At 42.3% G+C, this 20,450-nt stretch overlaps 1 protein-coding gene across 13 annotated transcripts in view; it reads right to left on the bottom strand.

The window, feature by feature from the left end:
• Positions 1-366: 366 nt before the first annotated feature.
• The window catches only part of SAP130 (Sin3A associated protein 130), a 73,718-nt gene continuing 53,634 nt past the window's right edge, over positions 367-20,450 (bottom strand). For 12 of the 13 annotated variants that reach the window (XM_073241622.1, XM_073241619.1, XM_036996059.2 and 9 more), the window contains 3 exons: positions 2,690-2,793; positions 1,511-1,624; positions 367-1,280 (listed from right to left, as the gene is read on the bottom strand). In XM_073241622.1, the coding sequence (XP_073097723.1) occupies positions 1,122-1,280; positions 1,511-1,624; positions 2,690-2,793 (377 nt within the window). In that variant the 3' untranslated portion in view covers positions 367-1,121. Of the gene's footprint in view, positions 1,281-1,510; positions 1,625-2,119; positions 2,199-2,689; positions 2,794-20,450 lie in introns of all 13 variants that reach the window. The other variant, XR_012133446.1, reaches the window with a different exon arrangement.

Raw genomic sequence — 20,450 nt, 5'->3', positions numbered from 1 at the left:
AGAACCATGTCCTAAGGTGGGAGGACACCCTGCTGGGGGAGGGAGACGGCTGCCTGGGCCATCCCACCGCTCAGGCGGCTCCGAGGAAGCAAGAGCAGCTCTGTGAAGAGAATCCACCCTCATCTAGAGTCTTAATTATTCTAGTTATTGACCAATTTATGTCTGCAGTGAGACACAATACAGTCTTGTATTTAAGATAACCAGGAGCCAACCGACACCTTCAGAATACCAGGGAAGGTGGGACTCTTTATGTGGAACAAAAGAACTTGGACAGACAGACTTTCCATAGTGAGAAACGACAGTAGTACGAGCATCCCACTGACGTTCAGTACAACACCGGTTAACTTAATAAAAAGACGCAAACGGTGCAGGTACAAAACCCCTTTGAGTCCTTTATTAACTTTTGGAGATGTGTGGTACATACAAGTAACAGCATCACCAGCTACAGAAGTACAGGTAGCCAGGAATGCACTTCAGAACAGGGACGTCAGAGCAGCTTTGGTGCTGCCCGCTCTGAACCTCCACAAAAACCCAACTCACACACGCAGGACAAACAATGTAACAATTTCACTTTGAAATGGTTCTTTAAAAAAATGACAAGAACTGTTCAAACCCTTTATAGAGTGAGATATGGCAGGTCTTAAGGAGCCATGGCACTGCTGTGAAAGGCCAGCTTAGGCGTTTGAAGGTCAGAGGGGAGTGAGAGGAAAAGGTGTGAACTGCAGTGTGAAGAGATAACTGGTGGTCCGAGTGGGTACTTTCAGTCCAGGCTCGGTATGGGTCCTGCAGGCATCCACCAGATAAATAGTTTATAAACCAGAAGACTGAAAAACACTGGCCATTCATTTGTGTCATTGATTCCAACTGGCAGACGCTGGAGTGTCAGGAGTCCCGCACGACCCAGAGAGCTTGGGAGGGATGCGGCCGAACGCAAGCAGCTCGCTGTGCCAGATCCGCTCTGATCCTCTCCTGCCAACGGCTGCCACGGCCCTCTGCTGCCCGTGGGAACTGAGGAACACTTGATCTCAGTGCTCCACTTGAAAATAAACCAAAGCCCTCCCCCCACCCCCACCCCCATTCTTCATAAATTCTGTTTCCAAAGTCCTCTGATTCTTCTTGGTCTAGACCTTTTCTTTTCGCTTCAATTTTGACACCTTCTTGACAGTCCCATTCTTGTTCAGAAGCTTCAGGACACGATCTTTATGATCTAAAACCTTAAGCATGGAGTCTCTGGCCTCACTGATTTGATCCATCACAAGTTTACACCTCTGCATGTTTCCCTGAAACAAAAGATATTTTATCACCAATTAGTGGCCCTGAGGGCCATAGCTCTGGACTGGGGACATTTTGAGGCTTTCACATAGAAACAATGGTCTAGTACTTCTTGGTGAGGCTTCAGGACAGCACAGGTTTTCTCTAAAGGTGCTAGTGGATGGGGGAGGGAGACGGGAGGTCGGCCTCACTGTGAACCCCTGACGTGGACGAGCAGAAGGCAAGGGCTTGTGCAAACCTGGATCAGCTCATTTATTCGGTGCAGGTCATCATCGGTCGCTGCTTTTTTCTTTGGGATAATCCCTTCCTGTAGGTTGGTGAGTCTTTCATAAACATCATGCTCTAGATTTGTCTGCAACACACAAAGAGGGAGGGCACTGTGACCTCGGAGATGCTTTTCTTGGTCAGCCTCAGGCCAGTGAGCCCACCTCCAACCAGCCTTGTAAACTAGCGTCAAGCGCTGTCTGGGTGATGACTCCCTGTGTCCCGAGGACTGAGGTACAGTAAGGGAAACGGATCGACGAGCAATACTACAAGCTGCCCTCATTCAGTCATCTTCAAGGACAACTTCTAAACACTGCCCTGGGTTCACAACTGCTCTAAAAAAAAAGCCTGCAAGTTTCAAAGAAATACGCTTTGCGGCTAAGTACAAACACAAGGCGCGGCACTATTTGTCTTAGGTGCTCACGACAGCCCACGTTATTCCGAGGCTGTTGTCTGACTAACCCCCTCGGCCTTGATGGTGCAGGAAGGATTCCCGCCCGAGGCTCATGGAAATGGCTGCACACCTGACGCCCGCCAACTGGACAGATGAGATCGACAGCAGTGTACCAGTCAGTATACTCACAGCCCAGGGGAGGAGGACACCGCACACCACGCAGGGCCGCACGGGGGCTGCACTCAGGAACAGAGTGAACAAGCAGGGGCTGTGGGAGGCAGGCTTTGTAGTATCAAGAGGGAGAGGTGTCCCCTGGTTCCCACAGGAGGATGCGACTGACTTCCTTGAGTAACATTGCAAGATGGCAGGGAACTGAAGCCCGCTACTCAGGGTAGAAGCAGCGACTGTGGCTGTCCCCATGACAATGAGCAGAGAGGGGAGGTGGGGCTTCCAGTTAGGATATTTGAAGCTCCCCGTGCCAGATGCCATGGCGACACCTAATGCTGACCCTTAATCATAAGTCTGATACCACAACTGTTCAATATATTTTGGTTCTGGGTACCAGAACTAAGATATATTTAGATTTTATCTATGCAATAGATACAATAATCACAATAAGAACACATACAAATTCTACCACAGCCCACGTTACCCAGGAATGCTTCGGAAGTACTCAGAGGGAAATGCTTTATGAATTCAGATGTCTCTAGCATCTATTCCTCTTCAGCAGGATGTGGAAACTGCTAGAACTCTACCTACCAGCTGGAGCAACTGTGCAGCACAGAGGTGGACTTTCCAGCCTTGGGCGCGACAGGATACTCCTTTCTGATTGGCTATTTCCTGCAGCATAGCTTTCTTCTCCTCTGGAGCCATAAAAAATAAAAAGCATGATTCAATTTTTATAAAGCTAAAATCATTTGTGTTTAGGCTGCCTAAATTCTATTTTATCAAGAATTTAAAAATATCTAAGTAAATCCTTGTGTACTTAAGTCATTAGGAACAGAGGCCCCGACATGAACAAAAGCCCGCTTGCTTTCTGTCTGCCCCCGAGGGCGGCTTGGAAGACACACTCTGCTGATCTAGCCCGTTTAAGAGAGAGCAAGATGACATTTTAATCTCTTCAAAGAGGGGAAATGGTCTTTAGTGCTTTGGAGCCTTGCTCTGCGTGATGTCTGCAGGCATGTGGAGCTGGGCATGAAGTTGTAGAAGCTCTGTGGTGTTGTCCAGACCTTGGAGAAATCACAGGAATCAAATTTAAGTAACATTTAAGTAACTTTTATTACTGGAGTAATAAAAGTCCAGTAACCAGAACTGTGGTAAAATAAATAAGAACTTTATCATCTGAATTGGGGAGAGACAGACTAGGATTGAGGGGTGCTTCTCAAAGGTGAGTGTAGCTGTATCTGTATTGTTTTAATTTCTGTTGAACCAGGACTTAAAAATGTATTTATACATTACATGGATAAACATCTTAAAAATTAAAAAAAAACATTATTATTTCAAAAATTATTCTTGAAAAAACCCTATTTGTCAAAACTGAAAAGTACAACACCAAGACTGAGCCCTAATATATATGATGAACTTTGGGTGATAATGTGTCAATGTAGGTTCCACACATGTAACAAATGAACCACTGTGGCGGGGGTGCTGGGAGTGGGGGAGAGAGCTGTGCATGTGTGGGGGCAGAGAGGGATGGGAAATCTTCATACATTCTGTTCAATGCTGTGAACCTAAAACTCTCCTATGAAATTCATCAATTAGCATGAGTATTATTGGAGGAATTTTTAAACATTTTGACATAATTGTGGATTTACATGCAGTTGTAAGGAACAATGGTAACATCTTATAAAACTATAGTACAATATCACAACCACGACACTGACATAGTCCATCGACTCTATTCAGATTTCACCAGTTTTAGATGTACTTGTGTATTTCATTATAACCATTTAAAAAAACTTTTGAGTTTGAAATAATTATAGATTCACAGGAAGCTGCAAAAACAGTATAGAAATATATCTGATAAGTGACTTCTATCTAGCATATATAAAGAATTTTTTTAAATTAAGGTATCATTGATAAACAATCTTATGAGGGTTACTACATTCACCTATATCATCAAGTCCCCCCACACTGCCCTGCAGTCACTGCCCATCAGTGCAGTAAGATGCCACAGAGTCACTGCTTGTGTTCTCTGTGCTGTACACTGCTTTCCCTGTGCCCTCCTGTATTATGGTTGCTAATCATAATGCCCCTCAATGCCCTTCTCCCTCCCTCCCATCCCCACCCCCACCTCCCCTCTGGTAACTCCTAGTCCCTTCTTGGAGTCTGAGTCTGTTGGTGTTTTGTTCCTTCAGTTTTGCTTCACCGTTATGCTCCACAAATGAGAAAAATCATTTGGTACTTGTCTTTCTCTGCCTGGCTTATTTCACTGAGCATAACACCCTCTAGCTCCATCCATGTTGTTGCAAATGGTAGGATTTGTTCTCTTATACATAAAGAATTCTTATAATTCAGTAATAAAAAGACAAAAAAATTAAAAAGGGCGAAAGATCCAAGTAGACATTTCACCAAAGAAGATGTACAAATGGCCAATAAGCATGTGAAGATGTTCAATATCACCACGGATTAGGGAAATGCAAATCAAAACCCCAGTGAGGTACCACTTCACACCCACTAGGATGTTACCATCAAAAAGACAGACAGTACATCTGAGGTGAGGATATGGAGAAACTGGAAGCCTCATCCACTGCTATGGGAACGTAAAATGGTCTGTTTGCTTTGAAAAACAGTCTGGCATTCCTAGAATGTTAAATACAGAGTTACCAAACATCCCGGAAGTTCTAATTCCAGGTATATGCCCAAGGGAAATGAAAACATATACACATAAAACTATGGTCCATAGCACCATTATTCATAGTAATCAAAAAGTAGAAATAATCTAAATGCCCATCAGTGATGAATGGATAAATAAAATGTGGTATATCCATAAAACAGAATATTGTTTTAAGAGAGAAGAGTGACAGACTGACACATGCTACGACATGGATGACCCCTGAAAACACTGTGTCAAGTGAAATAAAGCAGCCAGTTACAGCAGGTCACATGTCATACAGTTGCTCTCGTCTGAAATGCCCGGCCCTGCGACACCCAGATTCAGCAGGCAGATCAGAGGCTGCCCAGGGTTGAGGGGTAGGCAGGGGCAGAGGGGGCAGGTTGGAGGGCGGCAGCTAAATGTGCGCATTTTCTTACTGGGGTAATGAAAATGTATTAAGAACTGCAGTGACTGACGCAAAACTTTGTCAATACACTAAAAAAACCCACTGAATTGTACACTTTGACAGATGAGTTATATGCTACATGAGTTGTGCTTCAATAAAGCTATCATTAAAAAAAGAAAGACAGTAAAGAGATGTGAAATGTTACCCTTACACTTGGATTCCCCCATTGGGCCAACTTAAGAAACCTATGGTACGGGACCAAACCCAGGGAGTCGCCACTGACACTAAGTGAGTACAGTTCGGTGTCACTTTATCCTGTGTGTAGGTTCATGGGACCACCACTGCGATCGGGGTGCCGGACTACCGCACACGAACATCTCCCCGGGCTATACCTGTAGCAGCCCACATCACCCATCACTAACACCTAGCACCCACTCGTCTGTTCTCTATCTGCATAATTTTAACATTTCAAGAAGTGTTACCTAGGTAGAATGACAGTATGTGTCTTCTTCCCTTTTTTTTGGTATCCTTTTAGGACTGGCTTTATACAGTAAGTGGAAGCATAATGTCTTTGAGATCCAATCCAAGCTGCGCACGATCAGTTCTTTGCTGTTCATTCCTGAACAGCATTCAATGGGACCAGTCTGTTTGGCCATTTGCCTACTTATGGCCATCTGCACTGCTTCCAGTTTTTAACTATTACAAACAAATGTTGCTTTGAATACCTGTGTACAGATTTTTGTGAGGACGCAGGTGTTCACTTTTCTGGCATAAATGCCCAGGAATGCAACTGTTGGGTCATGTGTAAGGGCGGGTTTAATTTTTACACAACAGGCACACTCTTTCCCAGAGTAGCTCAACAATGCACGACAGATGACTGACTTGCAGTATGATTGTGCTCCACTAACCTGCTCTTCAGTTTCAGAAGCTGGTAAAAACATAGTAAGCCATTTAAACCTCTGCACAAGGTCCTAAGGGAAAGCAGCTGTTCTAATCACACATCTATTCAAGCAAATCTGTGGTAAGAGCAGTGAGCCTGTGGAACCTGAAACAATCATCTCCCTCCCAAGCTCGAGAGGCGGAGACTCCACCCAGGCAGCTGCAGCCCAAAGGGCTCCCTCCCCTCCAGCTCCCAGGTGGAGAGCTTTCTTCCCAGGAGGGGAATGTAGGCATGTCTCATCCTGCTTCCTGGTACCTGCTGCTGACTCTAAGTCCCAGTGAACGCAACTGAGATGTGGGGGTGCTCTTCTTCTGTGCAACCCCCACTTGTGGAATGGAGCCTGTACTTCAGGCAAGGTGTGCTAAAACACTGGGACCCGAGGAGCCCTTCTCCCAGAGTGGGCAGAGGTGGCTCTGGCTGGGAGAAACAAGCCAAGACCACCCCAGAGTGACAGACTGACACATGCTACAACATGGATGACCCTTGAAAACACTGTGTCAAGTGAAATAAAGCAGCCAGTTACAGCAGGTCACATGTCACACAACTGGCTCTTGTCTGGAATGCCCACCCCTGTGACACCCAGATTCAGCAGGCAGACTGAGTCACTCCTCTGCCTGCCGACTGGGTGCCCCTCTCCTAGAGCCGCAGGCTACTCAGAAAACACGCTTCCCTTGTCCCTACCCCCATCTCCAGGGCTTGAGCCCAGAGATCCTGCCTCGGGGGAGGAACAGGCGGTAAGACACACAGGACAGGCAGCTTCTAATGTCTTCCTAAAAAATCTACAGCAGAGTGAAATTCAAACCTAAAGGTGCTCTTATCAACAGCAGAGGTTGTAATGAAAGGCAACTGTGACAGAAATTTGTAGATCTAATGAAAATACAACCTAGACTGTGGGCTGACTAAATTGCAGGAGAGAACAAAGAATAAGACAACTGGGAAGAGCCCTCCTGTGGACAGAAGAAATATCAAACACTGACCTCAGGAACTATTCTGGCAAGGAGCTACCATCTCTGGATTAGTTTGCAGAAGAATTTAATTTTTTCCTGGCAAATTCCAGTACCGTGTTCTTCAGAGCAAACGGCAAGCAGTTAGTGGGGTTCACCAGCTGGGTGCAGTCAGGGAAAAGTGGGAAAGAGGTTTGTCCTGGATGACAGTGACACAGGCACACCGAAAGCTGTGCCGCCCAGAGGACTAACACCAGTAACACACTTGCTGGTGGGGCGCTGAGCTTTCACTGCAACAGCCTAGCCAGTCACTGCACAAATGAGCAATCAACAATAACCTGCAGGAGACGAACCACTACCTACAGCTGCTACAATATATGACCTAACATGTCTACTTTCCAATAAAAAAGTATAAGGCATGGAAAGAAAAGAAGGGTATGACCCATTCATGGGGAAAAAAAGCAGGCAACAGAAACAGACATGAAAGTGACCTGACGTAAGATTTATCAGAAAAAAGATTCCAAAGTGACTATTATAAATAAATTCACAGAATGAAAGGGAAGCGTGAGTAAAGAAGTAAGCCAAGTATGAGGGTCATGTCACATGAACTAGTGAAGTCAATAAAGAGAAAGCAAGTACAAGAGAACTGGATGGAAATTCTGGAACCGAGAAGTACAATAAATGAAAATAAAAAATTCACTACAAGGGCTCAGCAGTAGATCTGAACTGATACAAAAAGTTGAAGCTATCACTGGAGATGGCTGGTAATTATAGATTTGCTTTGTTTATGTCACCGTATTCCTATTATGTTAATATGTGTGTGCAAATTAGTTAGTAGTTTAAAACCTATACATACTTAAGGTACTATACAAGAAGATATGTCAAAGAAATAATCAATCCTCCCAAGTTTCCTTCATATGCTACATCTATAGCTTTTCTTCTTCCTTCCTAATTACAAACCTTAAATAGAATTCGTGCCTCATATCGAATTTACCGAGTATCATAATTCCTCCAGGTGGTAAAGATACCTTGAGACAAGTGCGGGGCATAGAAGCCACAGGGCATAAATCTGCAAAGAAGTAAAAAGCTAACCTTTGCAAACAATATGGCTTCTCTCTCATTTACCAACTTTACATTTCCCTGTATGGCCCCGGAAGATGACTGGTTAGCCAGAGACGGGTAAGATTCCTCAAGGGAGGAACAACCTAAGACAGGCACAGTCGCAGGGGGGCCATCAGGTGAGAATTTGGGGATCAACAGAGGTGAGGCTCAGAACCTCACCCCCCCTGCTTTGAGAGAAATCTTCTGCATCCATGGATGTCTTGCTGCCCTTGTCTAGCCTGGATTAATACTTAGTCCATAGGCACACACCTGATCATCTGATCATCTACATTTGCCTTCTTACAGCACTAAACTATGTTTTCTACCCTTATCTTGCATCTACCTACCACTTCAGCATTTTATTAAAAATAAAAATAATAATAATAATAGGAGAAATGTGGGATCAACATATAAATCAAGTACAAAAATCAAATGAATATTCATATTTGACCTGATGGTTTATAGGTCATATTGCATGATCAAAACCGAAAGTTTCTGTGATGAATGCCCTTGTACTGTTCACCATGTAAGAATTTATTCACTCTGTAAGAATTCGTTCACCATGTAAGAACTTGTTCGTTATGCTTCAGAAGATTGGAGACTGACGAGAATTAGGCTTGAGATGGATTAATGATTGTACATTGAGCATTGACCCCCCTATACTGAATTTTATTGTTGTTAACAATCATTTGATCAATAAATATGAGAGATGCCCTCTCAAAAAAAAAAAAAAAAAGTTGAAGCTAGATGGATAGATTATGGAAGCTAAAGAACTGAGAGTAAAGGAACACAAGAGGAACAGGGGCTTGGAGAGATGGGAGACACAACTAAGAGCCCCAACTTGCAAAATTTATTGAAAAACAGTAACCTATACATCCGGTGAGCTCAAGAAACTCCAACTATGATAAATGCAAAAAAATACCCACAAACAAACACATCACAGCAAAAATTCTCAAACTCCCAAGTTGAGAAAATCTTCAAAGCAGCAAGAGAAAAAAATAATGCATTATACACAAAATTACTTTCATATAATCAACAGCTGACTTCTCTGGAGAAACAGTGGAGGCCAGAAGGCAGTGGAATCATATACTCAAGGTGCTTACAGGAATGATGAGAAATCTGACTCTTCCACATCCTCACCAGCATTTAGCATTACCAGGATTTTTTATTTCAGTTGTTTTGATAGGGGTGTAGTAGCATCTCACTTAAAATTTCTCTAACGGCTAGTGATGTTGAACTTCTAAAAATAAATTTTATTGTCATTTTCTGATCCAGGACCCAATAAGGATACCATATTACAGTCACTTGTCTTGTCTCCTTAGACAACTCTTGGCTTGATGGTTCTGACTTTCCTTGCTTCTGATGACCCTGACAGACTTTTTATTTTTAGGGTGCCTTTCTATTTGGCTTTGATAGTTTTCTCAGGACTGTCATTATGGGTTTTTGAAGGGAGACAGAGGGAAAATGCCACTGTCATCATACCCTACGTAGGCACATACTATTAACATGACTCATCATTATTGGTACTGACTCATCTTGCTGAATGGTGTCTGTCAGCTGTCTCCCTAGTGAAGTTCCTCTTCCCCCCATTCTCTTCCACACAGCACACTGGGAAGAAAGTCTTCATGCACAGCCCACACATGGGGACTAGGGACTTATGCCCCCTTGAACATCTTATCATGTGTGTGGCATGTGAATTCTCTTTGGTGAAATGTCTCTTCATGCCCTTTGTAATTGGATTATTCTTATTTACCATTAAATATTGGGAATTCCTAATATACACTCTAGATACAAAGTCCTTTATCAGATAAATGGTTTGCTAATATTTTCTCCCAGTTTATAGTATGTCTTTTCATTCTTCTAAGTCTTATGAAGTTCAATTTGTTTTTTTTTTTTTCTTTTATGGATGTTGTTTTTGGTGTCATGTCTAAGAACTGTCCACCATGCCCTAGGGCCTGAAGACTTTCTCCCAGGTTTTCTTCTAAAAGTTTTATAGTTTTACATTTTACATTTAAATCTATTATTCATTTTGCATTACCTTTTATTTAAGATGCAAGGATTATACACCTCTTCCGTTTAGATCTTTCGTCAGCATTTTGTAGTTTTTCCAGCAAAACATGTCCTGTACATGTTTTGCTAAATTTATACCTAAGTATACCAAGTGTCAAAGGTATTATGTTTTCAGTACTGGTTTCCACCAAGTTCATTGCAAGTATCTAGAATTACAGTTGATTTTTTTTATGTTGATAGTGTATCCTGTGACCCTGCTGCATCATTTACTAGTTTCAGAAGTCTTTTTGTAGAATACTTGGGATTTTCTATGTAGACAATGATGTCATCAGCAAACAGAGACAAGTTTCATTCACTCCTTCCCAGGCTGCGACAGCCTTTCACCCCTTGTTTCTGCCCTACGGGGTGGCTAGAACTCCAACACTGTGCTGAGCAAAGCGGCGAGAGGACAGCGCTGTCTGTTCACTAATCTCAGGTAGAAAGCATTCGGTCTTTCACCATTAATCATGTCAGCTGAAGGTCTTCTGTAAGCATTTTATCAACTTGAGGAAGTCTTCCTCTTTTTCTATTTTTGAGATATTTATAACGAAGTACTGAGTTTTGTCAAATAACGATCATGTGACTTTTCCTTTTTAGCTTCTGTTGTGGCCTGACCTGTGTTCCCTCCACAGATACGCTGAATTCCTGACCCTGGCACCTTATTTGGAAGTAGGGTAATCGAGTTAAGGAGAAGCCATACCGAATTAGGGTGGGCCCTAAATCCCAGGACTCTCGTCCTTATGAGGAGGGGGGAGAGAGAAGCAAGACACAGTCAGGAGCGCCACGTGACGAGGTAGGCGGAACATGGAGCGAGCCGCACCGAGCACCGCCGGCACCACCAGAGATCAGGAGAGGAAAGGAAGTATTCTTTGGACACCCTGCAGATAGAGTATGATCCTGTGGTATTTTGATTCTGGACTTATAGCCTCTAGAGCTATGAGAGAATAAATGTGTTTTAGGCCATCCAGGTGGTGGTACTTTGTTACGGCAGTCCTAGGAAATTAATACAGCCCGTTAATAATGGTGAATTACATTGACATTCAAGTACTGAACAAGTCCCACTTGATCAAGGTGTCAAACTCTGTATTTGCTGGATTCAATTTGCTAACATTTGTTAAAAAAGAGTTTTTGCCTCTGTATTTCTGAGGAATATTGATCTGTTGTTTACTGTATTTGTGCTCGTTTTCTGGTTTTGGTATCAGGGAAATACTGGCTTCATAAAATGAATTTGGAAGTGCTCCCTCATGTATTTTGTAAGATACTGTGGAGAACAGGTGTTGACTCTTTAAATATTTGGTAGTATTTCCCAACAAAAGTAACCATGCCTAGAGATTTCTGTATGGAAACTTTAAAATTAAGGAGTCAACTTATTTATTGCTTATAGGACTATTCAAATCATCTATTTGTTTCTGGTTGAAGGTTTGGTAGTGTGTGGTTTTCAAGGAACCGGTCTATTTGATCTACATGGTTGACTTTATGAGCATAAAGTTGTTGACAGTTTTTCTTATGCTCTAATGGCTACATAATCTATAGGAGAGTAATAGCCTGTTTCATTCTTTCTTTTAAATTTTATTTTGGTATTATTAATTTACAATTACATGAGCAGCAACACAATGGTTACTAGACTCCCCCCATTATCAAGTCCCCACCACATACCCCATTAGAGTCACTGTCCATCAGCATAGTAAGATGCTATAGAATCACTACTTGTCTTCTCTGTGTTGTACTGCCTTCCCTGTGCCCCACCCCCAATATTATGTGCGCTAATCGTAATCCCCACATTTCCCCACCTTATCCCTCCCTTCCCACCCAACCTCCCCAGTCCCTTTCCCTTTGGTAACTGCTAGTCCATTGTTGGGTTCTGTGATTCTGCTGTTGTTCTGTTCCTTCAGTTTTTCCTTTGTTCTTATACTCCACAGATGAGTGAAATCATCTGATACTTGTCTTTCTCCGCCTGGCTTATTTCACTGAGCATAATACCCTCTAACTCCATCCATGTTGCTGCAAATGGTAGGATTTGTTTTCTTCTTATGGCTGAATAATATTCCATTGTGTATATGTACCCCATCTTCTTTATCCATTCATCTACTGGTGGACACTTTGGTTGCTTCCATTCCTTGGCTATTGTAAATAGTGCTGCGATAAACATAGGGGTGCATCTGTCTTTTTCAAACTGGAGTGCTGCATTCTTAGGGTAAATTCCTAGAAGTGGAATTCCTGGGTCAAATGGTATTTCTATTTTGAGCATTTTGAGGAGCCTCCAAACTGCTTTCCACAATGGTTGAACTAGTTTACATTCCCATCAGCAGTGTAGAAGGGTTCCCCTTTCTCCACATCCTTGCCAACATTTGTTGTCTTTTTGATGTTGGCTATCCTAACTGGTGTGAGGTGATACCTCATTGTGGTTTTAATTTGCATTTCTTTGATGATTAGCGATGTGGAGCATCTTTTCATGTGCCTGTTGGCCATCTGAATTTCTTCTTTGGAGAACTGTCTGTTCAGCTCCTCTGCCCATTTTTTAATTGGATCATTTGCTTTTTGTTTGTTGAGGTGCAAGAGCTCTTTATATATTTTGGATGTCAACCCCTCATTGGATATGTCATTTATGAATATATTCTCCCACACTGTAGGATGCCTTTTTGTTCTACTGATGGTGCCCGTTGCTGTACAGAAACTTTTTAGTTTGATATAGTCCCACTTGTTCATTTTTTGCTTTTGTTATCCTTGCCCAGGGATATATGTTCATGAAGAAGTTGCTCATGTTTATGTCCAAGAGATTTTTGCCTATGTTTCTTTCTAAGAGTTTCATGGTTTCATGACTTACATTCAGGTCTTTGATTCATTTTGAGTTGACTTTTGTGTATAGAATTAGACAATAATCCACTTTCATTCTCCTATATGTATCTGTGCAGTTTTGCTAACACCAGTTGCTGAAGAGGCTGTCATTCCCCCATTGTAATCCATGGCTCCTTTATCGTATATTAATTGACCATATATGTTCGGGTTAATATCTGGACTCTCTATTCTGTTCCACTGGTCTATGGGTCTGTTCTTGTGCCAGTACCAACTGGTCTTGATTACTGTGGCTTTGTAGTAGAGCTTGAAGTTGGGAAGCAAGATCCCCACTGCTTTATTCTTCCCTCTCAGTATTGCTTTGACAATTTGGGGTCTTTGGTGGTTCCATATGAATTTTAGAACTATTTGTTCTAGTTCACTGAAGAATGCTGTCGGTATTTCCATAGGGATTGCACTGAATCTGTAGATTGCTTTAGGCAGATGGCCATTTTGACAATATTAATTCTTCCTACCTAAGAGCATAGGATAAATTTCCATTTATTAGTGTTCTCTTTAATTTCTATTAAGAGTGTCTTATAGTTTTCAGGGTATAGGTCTTTCACTTCCTTGGTTAGGTTTAATCCTAGGTATTTTATTCTTTTTTAAGCAATTGTGAATGGAATTATTTTCCTGATTTCACTTTCTGGTAGTTCATTGTTAGTGTATAAGAATGCAACAGATTTCTGTGTATTAATTTTGTATCTTACAACTTTGCTAAATTCAGTCATTAGTTCTAGTAGTTTTGGAGTGGTTTCTTTAGGGTTTTTTATGTACAATATCATGTCATCTGCAAGCAGTGACAGTTTGATTTCTTCCTTACCAATCTGGATGGCTTTTATTTCTTTGTGTTGTCTGATTGCTGTGGCTAGGACCTCCAGAACTATGTTGAATAAAAGCAAAGAGAGTGGGCATCCCTGTCTTGTTCCCAATCTTAGGTGAAAAGCTTTCAGCTTCTTGCTGGTAAGTATGATGCTGGCTGTGGGTTTATCATATATGGCCTTCATTATGTTGAGGTACTTGCCCTATATACCCATTTTGTTGAGTTTTTATCATGAATGGATGTTGAATTTTGTCAAATGCTTTTTCAGTATATATGGAGATGATCATGAGGTTTTTGTCCTTCTTTTTGTTTATGTGGTAGATGATGTTGATGGATTTTTCAAATGTTGTACCATCCTTGCATCCCTGAGATGAATCCCACTTGATCATGGTGTAGATCCTCTTGATGCATTTTTGAATTGGGTTTGCTAATATTTTGTTGGGTATAATTTATGCATCTGTGTTCATCAGGGATATTGGTCTATAGTTTTCTTTCTTGGTGGTGTCTTTGTCTGGTTTTGGTATTAGAGTGATGCTGGCTTCATAGAATGAGTTTGGAAATATTCCCTCTTCTATTTTGTGGAAAACTGTAAGGAGAATGGGTATTACGTCTTCTCTAAATGTCTGATAAAATTCAGTTGTGAATTCGTCTGGCCTGGGGGCTTTGTTCTTGGGTAGTTTTTTGATTACCGATTCAATTTTGTTGCTGGTAATTGGTTTGTTTAGATTTTGTTTCTTCCTGGGTCCGTCTTCGAAGGTTGTATTTTTCTAGAAAGTTGTCCATTTCTTCTAGGTTATCCAGTTTGTTAGTATATAGATTTTCATAGTATTCTCTAATAATTCTTTGTATTTCTGTGGGGTCCGTCATGATTTTTTCTTTCTCATTCCTGATTCTGTTTATGTGAGTAGATTATCTTTTTCTCTTAATAAGTCCGGATAGGGCTTTATCTATTTTGTTTATTTTCTCAAAGAACCAGCTCTTGGTTTCATTGATTTTTTTCTATTGTTTTATTGTTCTCAATTTTATTAATTTCTTCTCTGATCTTTATTATGTCCCTCCTTCTGCTAACTTTGGGCCTCATTTGTTCTTCTTTTTCCAGTTTCAATAATTGTGACTTTAGATTATTCATTTGGGATTGTTCTTCCTTCTTTAAATTCGCCTGGATTGCTATATACTTTCCTCTTAGAACTGCCTTTGATGCGTCCCACAGAAGTTGGGACTTTGTGCTGTTGTTTTCATTTGTCTCTATATATTGCTTGATCTGTTTTAATTTGGTCATTGATACATTGATTATTTAGGAGCATGTTATTAAGCCTCCATGCATTTGTGAGCCTTGCTGTTTTCTTTGTACAATTTATACCTTTGTGATCTGAGAAGTTGGCTTGTAGAATTTCAATCTTTTTGAATTTACTGAAGCTCTTTTTGTGGCCTAGTAGTATGTGGTCTATTCTGGAAAATTTTCCATGTGCACTTGAGAAGAGTGTGTATCCTGCTGCTTTTGGGTGTAGAGTTCTGTAGATGTCTGTTAGGTCCATCTGTTCTAGTGTGTTGTTCAGTGCCTCTGTGTCCTTACTTTTCTGTCTGGTTGATCTGTCCTTTGGAGTGAGTGGTGTGTTGAAGTCTCCTACAATGAATACATTGCATTCTATTTCCCCCTCTAATTCTGTTAGTATTTGTTTCACATATGTAGGTGCTCCTGTATTGGGTGCATAGATATTTATAACGGTTATATCCTCTTGTTGGACTGACCCCTTTATCATTATGTAATGTCCCTTTATCATTATGTAATGTCCTTCTTTGTCTCATTACTTTGCTTTGAAGTCTATTTTGTCTGATACAAGTACTGCAATACCTGCTTTTATTTCCCTATTGTTTATAGGAAATATCTTTTTCCATCCCTTCACTTTTGGTCAGTGTAAGATTTTGGGTTTGAGGTGAGTCTCTTGTAGGCAGCATATAGATGGGTCTTGCTTTTTTATCCATTCTATTACTCTGTGTCTTTTGATTGGTGCATTCAGTCCATTTATGTTTAGGATGATTATCGATAGATATGTATTTATTACCATTGCAGGCTTTGGAGTCATGGTTACCTAAGGTTCAAGGGTAGTTTTTTTTACTATCTAACCATCTAACTTAACTCACTTATTATGCTATTATAAACACAGTCTGGTGATTCTTTATTTCTCTCCCTTCTTTTAATTCCTCCTCCACTCTTTATATGTTAGGTGTTTTATTCTGTACTCTTTCATGTTTCCCTTGAGTGATTTTTTGGATAGCTGATTTTATTTTGCATTTAGTTAGTATTTGGTTGGTCTACTTTCTTTCCTATGGTTTTATTTTCTCTGGTGACATCTATTTAGCCTTAGGGGCACTTCTATCTAGAGCAGTCTCTTTAAAATACCCTGTAGAGATGGTTTATGGGAGGTAAACGTCCTCGACTTTTGCTTATCTGGGAATTAATTCCTACTTCATATTTAAATGATAATCTTGCTGGATACAGTATTCTTGGTTTGAGGCCACTGTGTTTCATTGCATTGAATATATCATGCCATTCCCTTTGGCCTGTAAGTTTTCTTCTGAGAAGTCTGATTATAGCCTGATGGGTTTTCCTTTGTAGGTGATCTTTTTTCTCTCTCGGGCTGCTTTTAATACCCTGTCCTTGTCTTTGATCTTCGCCATTTTAATTATTATATGTCTTGGTGTTGTCCTCCTTGGGTCCCTTGCGTTGGGAGATCTGTGTTTTTCCATGGTCTGAGAGACTACTTCCTTCCCCAGATTGGGGAAGTTTTCAGCAATTATTTCTTCAAAGACACTTTCTATCCCTTTTTCTATCTTCTTCTTCTGGTATCCCTATAATGCAAATATTGTTCTGTTTGGAACAGTATTCTCTTAATGTTCTTTCATTCCTAGAGACCCTTTTATCTCTCTCTGCCTCAGCTTCTCTGTATTCCTGTCCTCTGATTTCTATTCAATTAACAGACTCTTGTCCCTCATCCAGTCTGTTCTTAAATCCTTCTGTTGTTTGTTTCTTTTCTGTTACCTCCCTCTGGAATTCATCCCTTAGCTCTTGCATATTTCTCTAGTTCCATCAGCATGCTTATGACTTTTATTTTGAATTCTTTTTCAGGAAGATTGGTGATTTTGGTCTCACCAGGCCCTCTCTGGTGTTTCAGGGATTTTGGACTGAATAAGGTTCTTCTGCCTTTTCATGGAGATGAAGTCATTGCTGGTGAGTGGCGCCTATGTCAGCTGAGAGAACAAAGTCCCTTCTTGCTTGCTGGTTGCCTTGCCCATCTCTGCTGCCTGTGCCAGTCAACCACACACAGGGAGCAGCCTCTGGGTCAATCCCAAGAGCTGCCATGGGCAGGGCTGCCCTCGGGATGGCCTAGGGCACTGGTGGGGGTTGCAGGTGAGTGCCATTGTGTTCTCCTGTGAGAACTGTGCCCCTTTGTGCTTTCTGGACTTTGCGCCAGTCTCTGCTATCTGTTCTAGGCAACTGCACACAGGGAGCAGCTTCTGGGTTGATCCTGAGCTGCCATGGACAGGGTGGCCCTCGCGATGGCCTAGGGCCCTGGCAGTGGTTGCAGGCGATCAGCATGCGTTTGCCCCAAAAACAGAGCCCCTACATGCTTTCTTGACTCTGTGCCATTTTCCTCTGCCTGTGCTGGTCAAGCGGATACAGGGGACAGCCTCTGGGTAGATCCCTGAGCTGTTGTGGGCAGGACAGCCCTGGGGATGGCCTTGGGCACTGGCGGGCATTGCAGGTGATCAGCACGTGTTCACCACGAGAACAGAGCCCCTACATGCTTCCTGGACTCTGTGCTGGTTTCCTCTGCCTGTGGCAGTCAGCTGCATGCAGGGGGAGCTCTGGGTTAATCCCCTGAGCTGCTGTGGGTGTGGTGGTCCTCAGGATGGCCTAGGGCACTGGTGGGTGTTGCAGGCAAACAGTGCGTGTTTACTAAGAGAATAAAGCCACTTTGTTCCTTCCAGACTCTGTGCCAGTCTCTGCTGTCTGTGCTGGTCAACTGCAGGCAGGGGGCAGCCTCTCGGTCTGATCCGGTTAGCTGTGTGCTGGGAGAAGCCTCTGTGTGGTTGCTGTGGGTGGGGCTGATCCCTGGCTCCTCTGCAGCAATGGCAGGTCAGTCGGTTTGCATGCAGTGCCGGCAGGGGAGAATGAACAGCAGGTTGCTTATCACTGTGAGGGGCTTCGGAGCTGCATTGCCACCCATGGGGTTAGGGCACCTTAAGTTCCTTAAAGTTCCCAGCCTGCTGGGCTGAGTGTGCAAGGGCGATTTTGTCCACCTGTTAAACCCTTGTTCCTTTAAGACTTTTAAAGTACCCGCTTTTCTTTTGTCCCAGGGCAGCTGGCTGTGGGAACCTGTGGGTCTTAGTCAGAGATTTTTCTTTTCCGTTCCTCTAATATCTAGAGAACCATGCAATGTGTGTCTGTGTTCCCAGTGCAGGTTACTAGGGCTGGTTACTCAGCAGTCCTGTGCTTCCACTCCCTCCCCACTCTGGTTCTTTTCCTCCCACTGGTGAGCTGGGGTCGGGGGAGTGCTTGGGTCCCACTGGGTCGCGGCTTTGTATCTTACCCTTTTCGTGAGATGCTGAGTTCTCACAGATGCAGATGTAGCCTGGCTGTTGTATTGTATCTTCTGGTCACGCTTTTAGAAATAGTTGTAGTTGCTGTATTTTCAAAATATATATGGTTTTGGGGGGAGATTTCCACCACCCTACTCACACCGCCATCTTGAGAATCCCCCCATTTCATTCTTGATATTCATGATTTGTGTCTTTTATCTTTTTTAGTCTTCCTAGAGATTCATTTATTGATGTTTTTTCAAAGCACCAGCCTGTTGTCCCACTGACTCTGTGGCTCTTGCTCCCAGGCCCACCGATTCGTGCTGTCTTCCCTATTTCCTTCCTTGCACTTGCGTGCAGTTCCCTTTGCTCTTCTCTGCCTAGGGCTTTGCGGTGGGACTCCGAGGTACCCCACTCTGCCCAGGCAGACAGTAGTGCCGTCCATTTCCCCCTCCCATTGCTTTAGGATTCCACTCATTCTTTATGGATTTTGTTAAAAACTTCTGTTGAGTCTTCCGCTTGACCTGTTGTTTAAATTCTATGGTTTGGAGTTTTTTCTGTTCTCTGTTACTGGCCTCTAGTTTGATTCCATTATGGTCAGTGAAGTCATTTTCTACGATTTCCGTTCTTCTACATTTGTTAAGGCGTGTTTTATGATACAGGATATGGTCTATCTCTGCATGTTCTGTGGACACCTGAAATGATGTGTACTCTGATGCTGCCGTGAATGCTGGGTGAATGTCTGTTGGATGTTGGTCCTCAGGTTCAGTTCTTCCACATCCTTGGTGGTTTCCTGTCAAGCAATTCTCAGTTGCTAGCTTGCGCTGTATTTTTCTTTTACCATCTATCTATGTCATTGTCTCTGGTGAGTTTCTTATATATAGGACACAATTGGACCTTTTCTTTCCAGCCAGTTAGCCAATCTGGGTATTTTAATTGGTATGTTCAGACTATTTACACTGGTGGTAATTACTGACATGTAGTATACATTACTGTGTTTTCTGTTTGTTCCTGTGCTTTTTGTTCCTCTTTCCTTTCTGTGAATTATTTCACGAATTTTTAGAATTGCATCTTGATTTATTATACAAATGTGACTTTAAAGTGAGGCAAAGCAGTTTGCTAAAGTTTAATAGTCAGGAGACGTGGCACAAGGGAGGCAATCAGGACACACATCCAAAAGAAGACGTAGGAATCACTAATGATACCAGCTGGCAAACTGACTTTCTTGAGATAGTTTTTGAAAAGTCTCAGTGAGCAGTGAGAATCTTTCAGTATAGCTTAAAATGTTACCAGGCAAGACTTTAACTATTTTACTGCTGTGCTGTGGAATTCTTCTGGTGTGGAGAGATGTTTTAAGTGGCCATATCCTGCCTCCCCCAAAGGGTGACCTTCTCTGACCTTTGACAATCTCCTGTCATATCCTCAGGGGAAAAAGAGCTGGGAGTGCAGCCACCTGAGGGCGTCTATTCAGAGACTGCACTGTCAGGACCCTCCCCCCAGCTCACTCCAAGATACTGGTCAGTATCGGCCAACTCGGACTCACCTCCAGGCTTCAAGGAAGTCCCACAGAAGCTTCCAAGAATTTAAATGAAGAATGGGAAATGTGAGCAATTCTCTGAAAATGTACCTTTCTCTGTGCAATATATATGAGATTAATGACATTTGAAGGGTATTTACAGAGTACTATAAGCCATTTCTATTATATGTGGGTTTATTAAAATATTATTCCCAAGTTTGATCAACAAAAACATTTATTGAGGGTTTGCCCTATACCATTCTAAGAGCTGCACATATATTAAACAAAGGGTCTTTTGGAAAATAAACTTCCTGGGGTTTACAATGCATGTCTGAGCCTCCTATGGACTACAGGGAGTGTGTGTATCTCTTTCACAACTACTCTGGGGGCTAAGGAGGTCATCCTACATTACCACCCAGGGAGCTGATAACACATGAATCTAAAACCAGTGCTGTTGCTTACTTATTAGACTGTTTTTTCAATAAAGTGTGTATAGCTCTCTGAGGCAAAGGA

Source organism: Manis javanica, chromosome 7 (genome assembly GCF_040802235.1).
Source record: "Manis javanica isolate MJ-LG chromosome 7, MJ_LKY, whole genome shotgun sequence".
Classification (NCBI taxonomy): domain Eukaryota; kingdom Metazoa; phylum Chordata; class Mammalia; order Pholidota; family Manidae; genus Manis; species Manis javanica.
The sequence above is the reverse complement of the archived record's forward strand: the minus strand, read 5'-3'. Positions and strand labels throughout refer to the sequence as shown.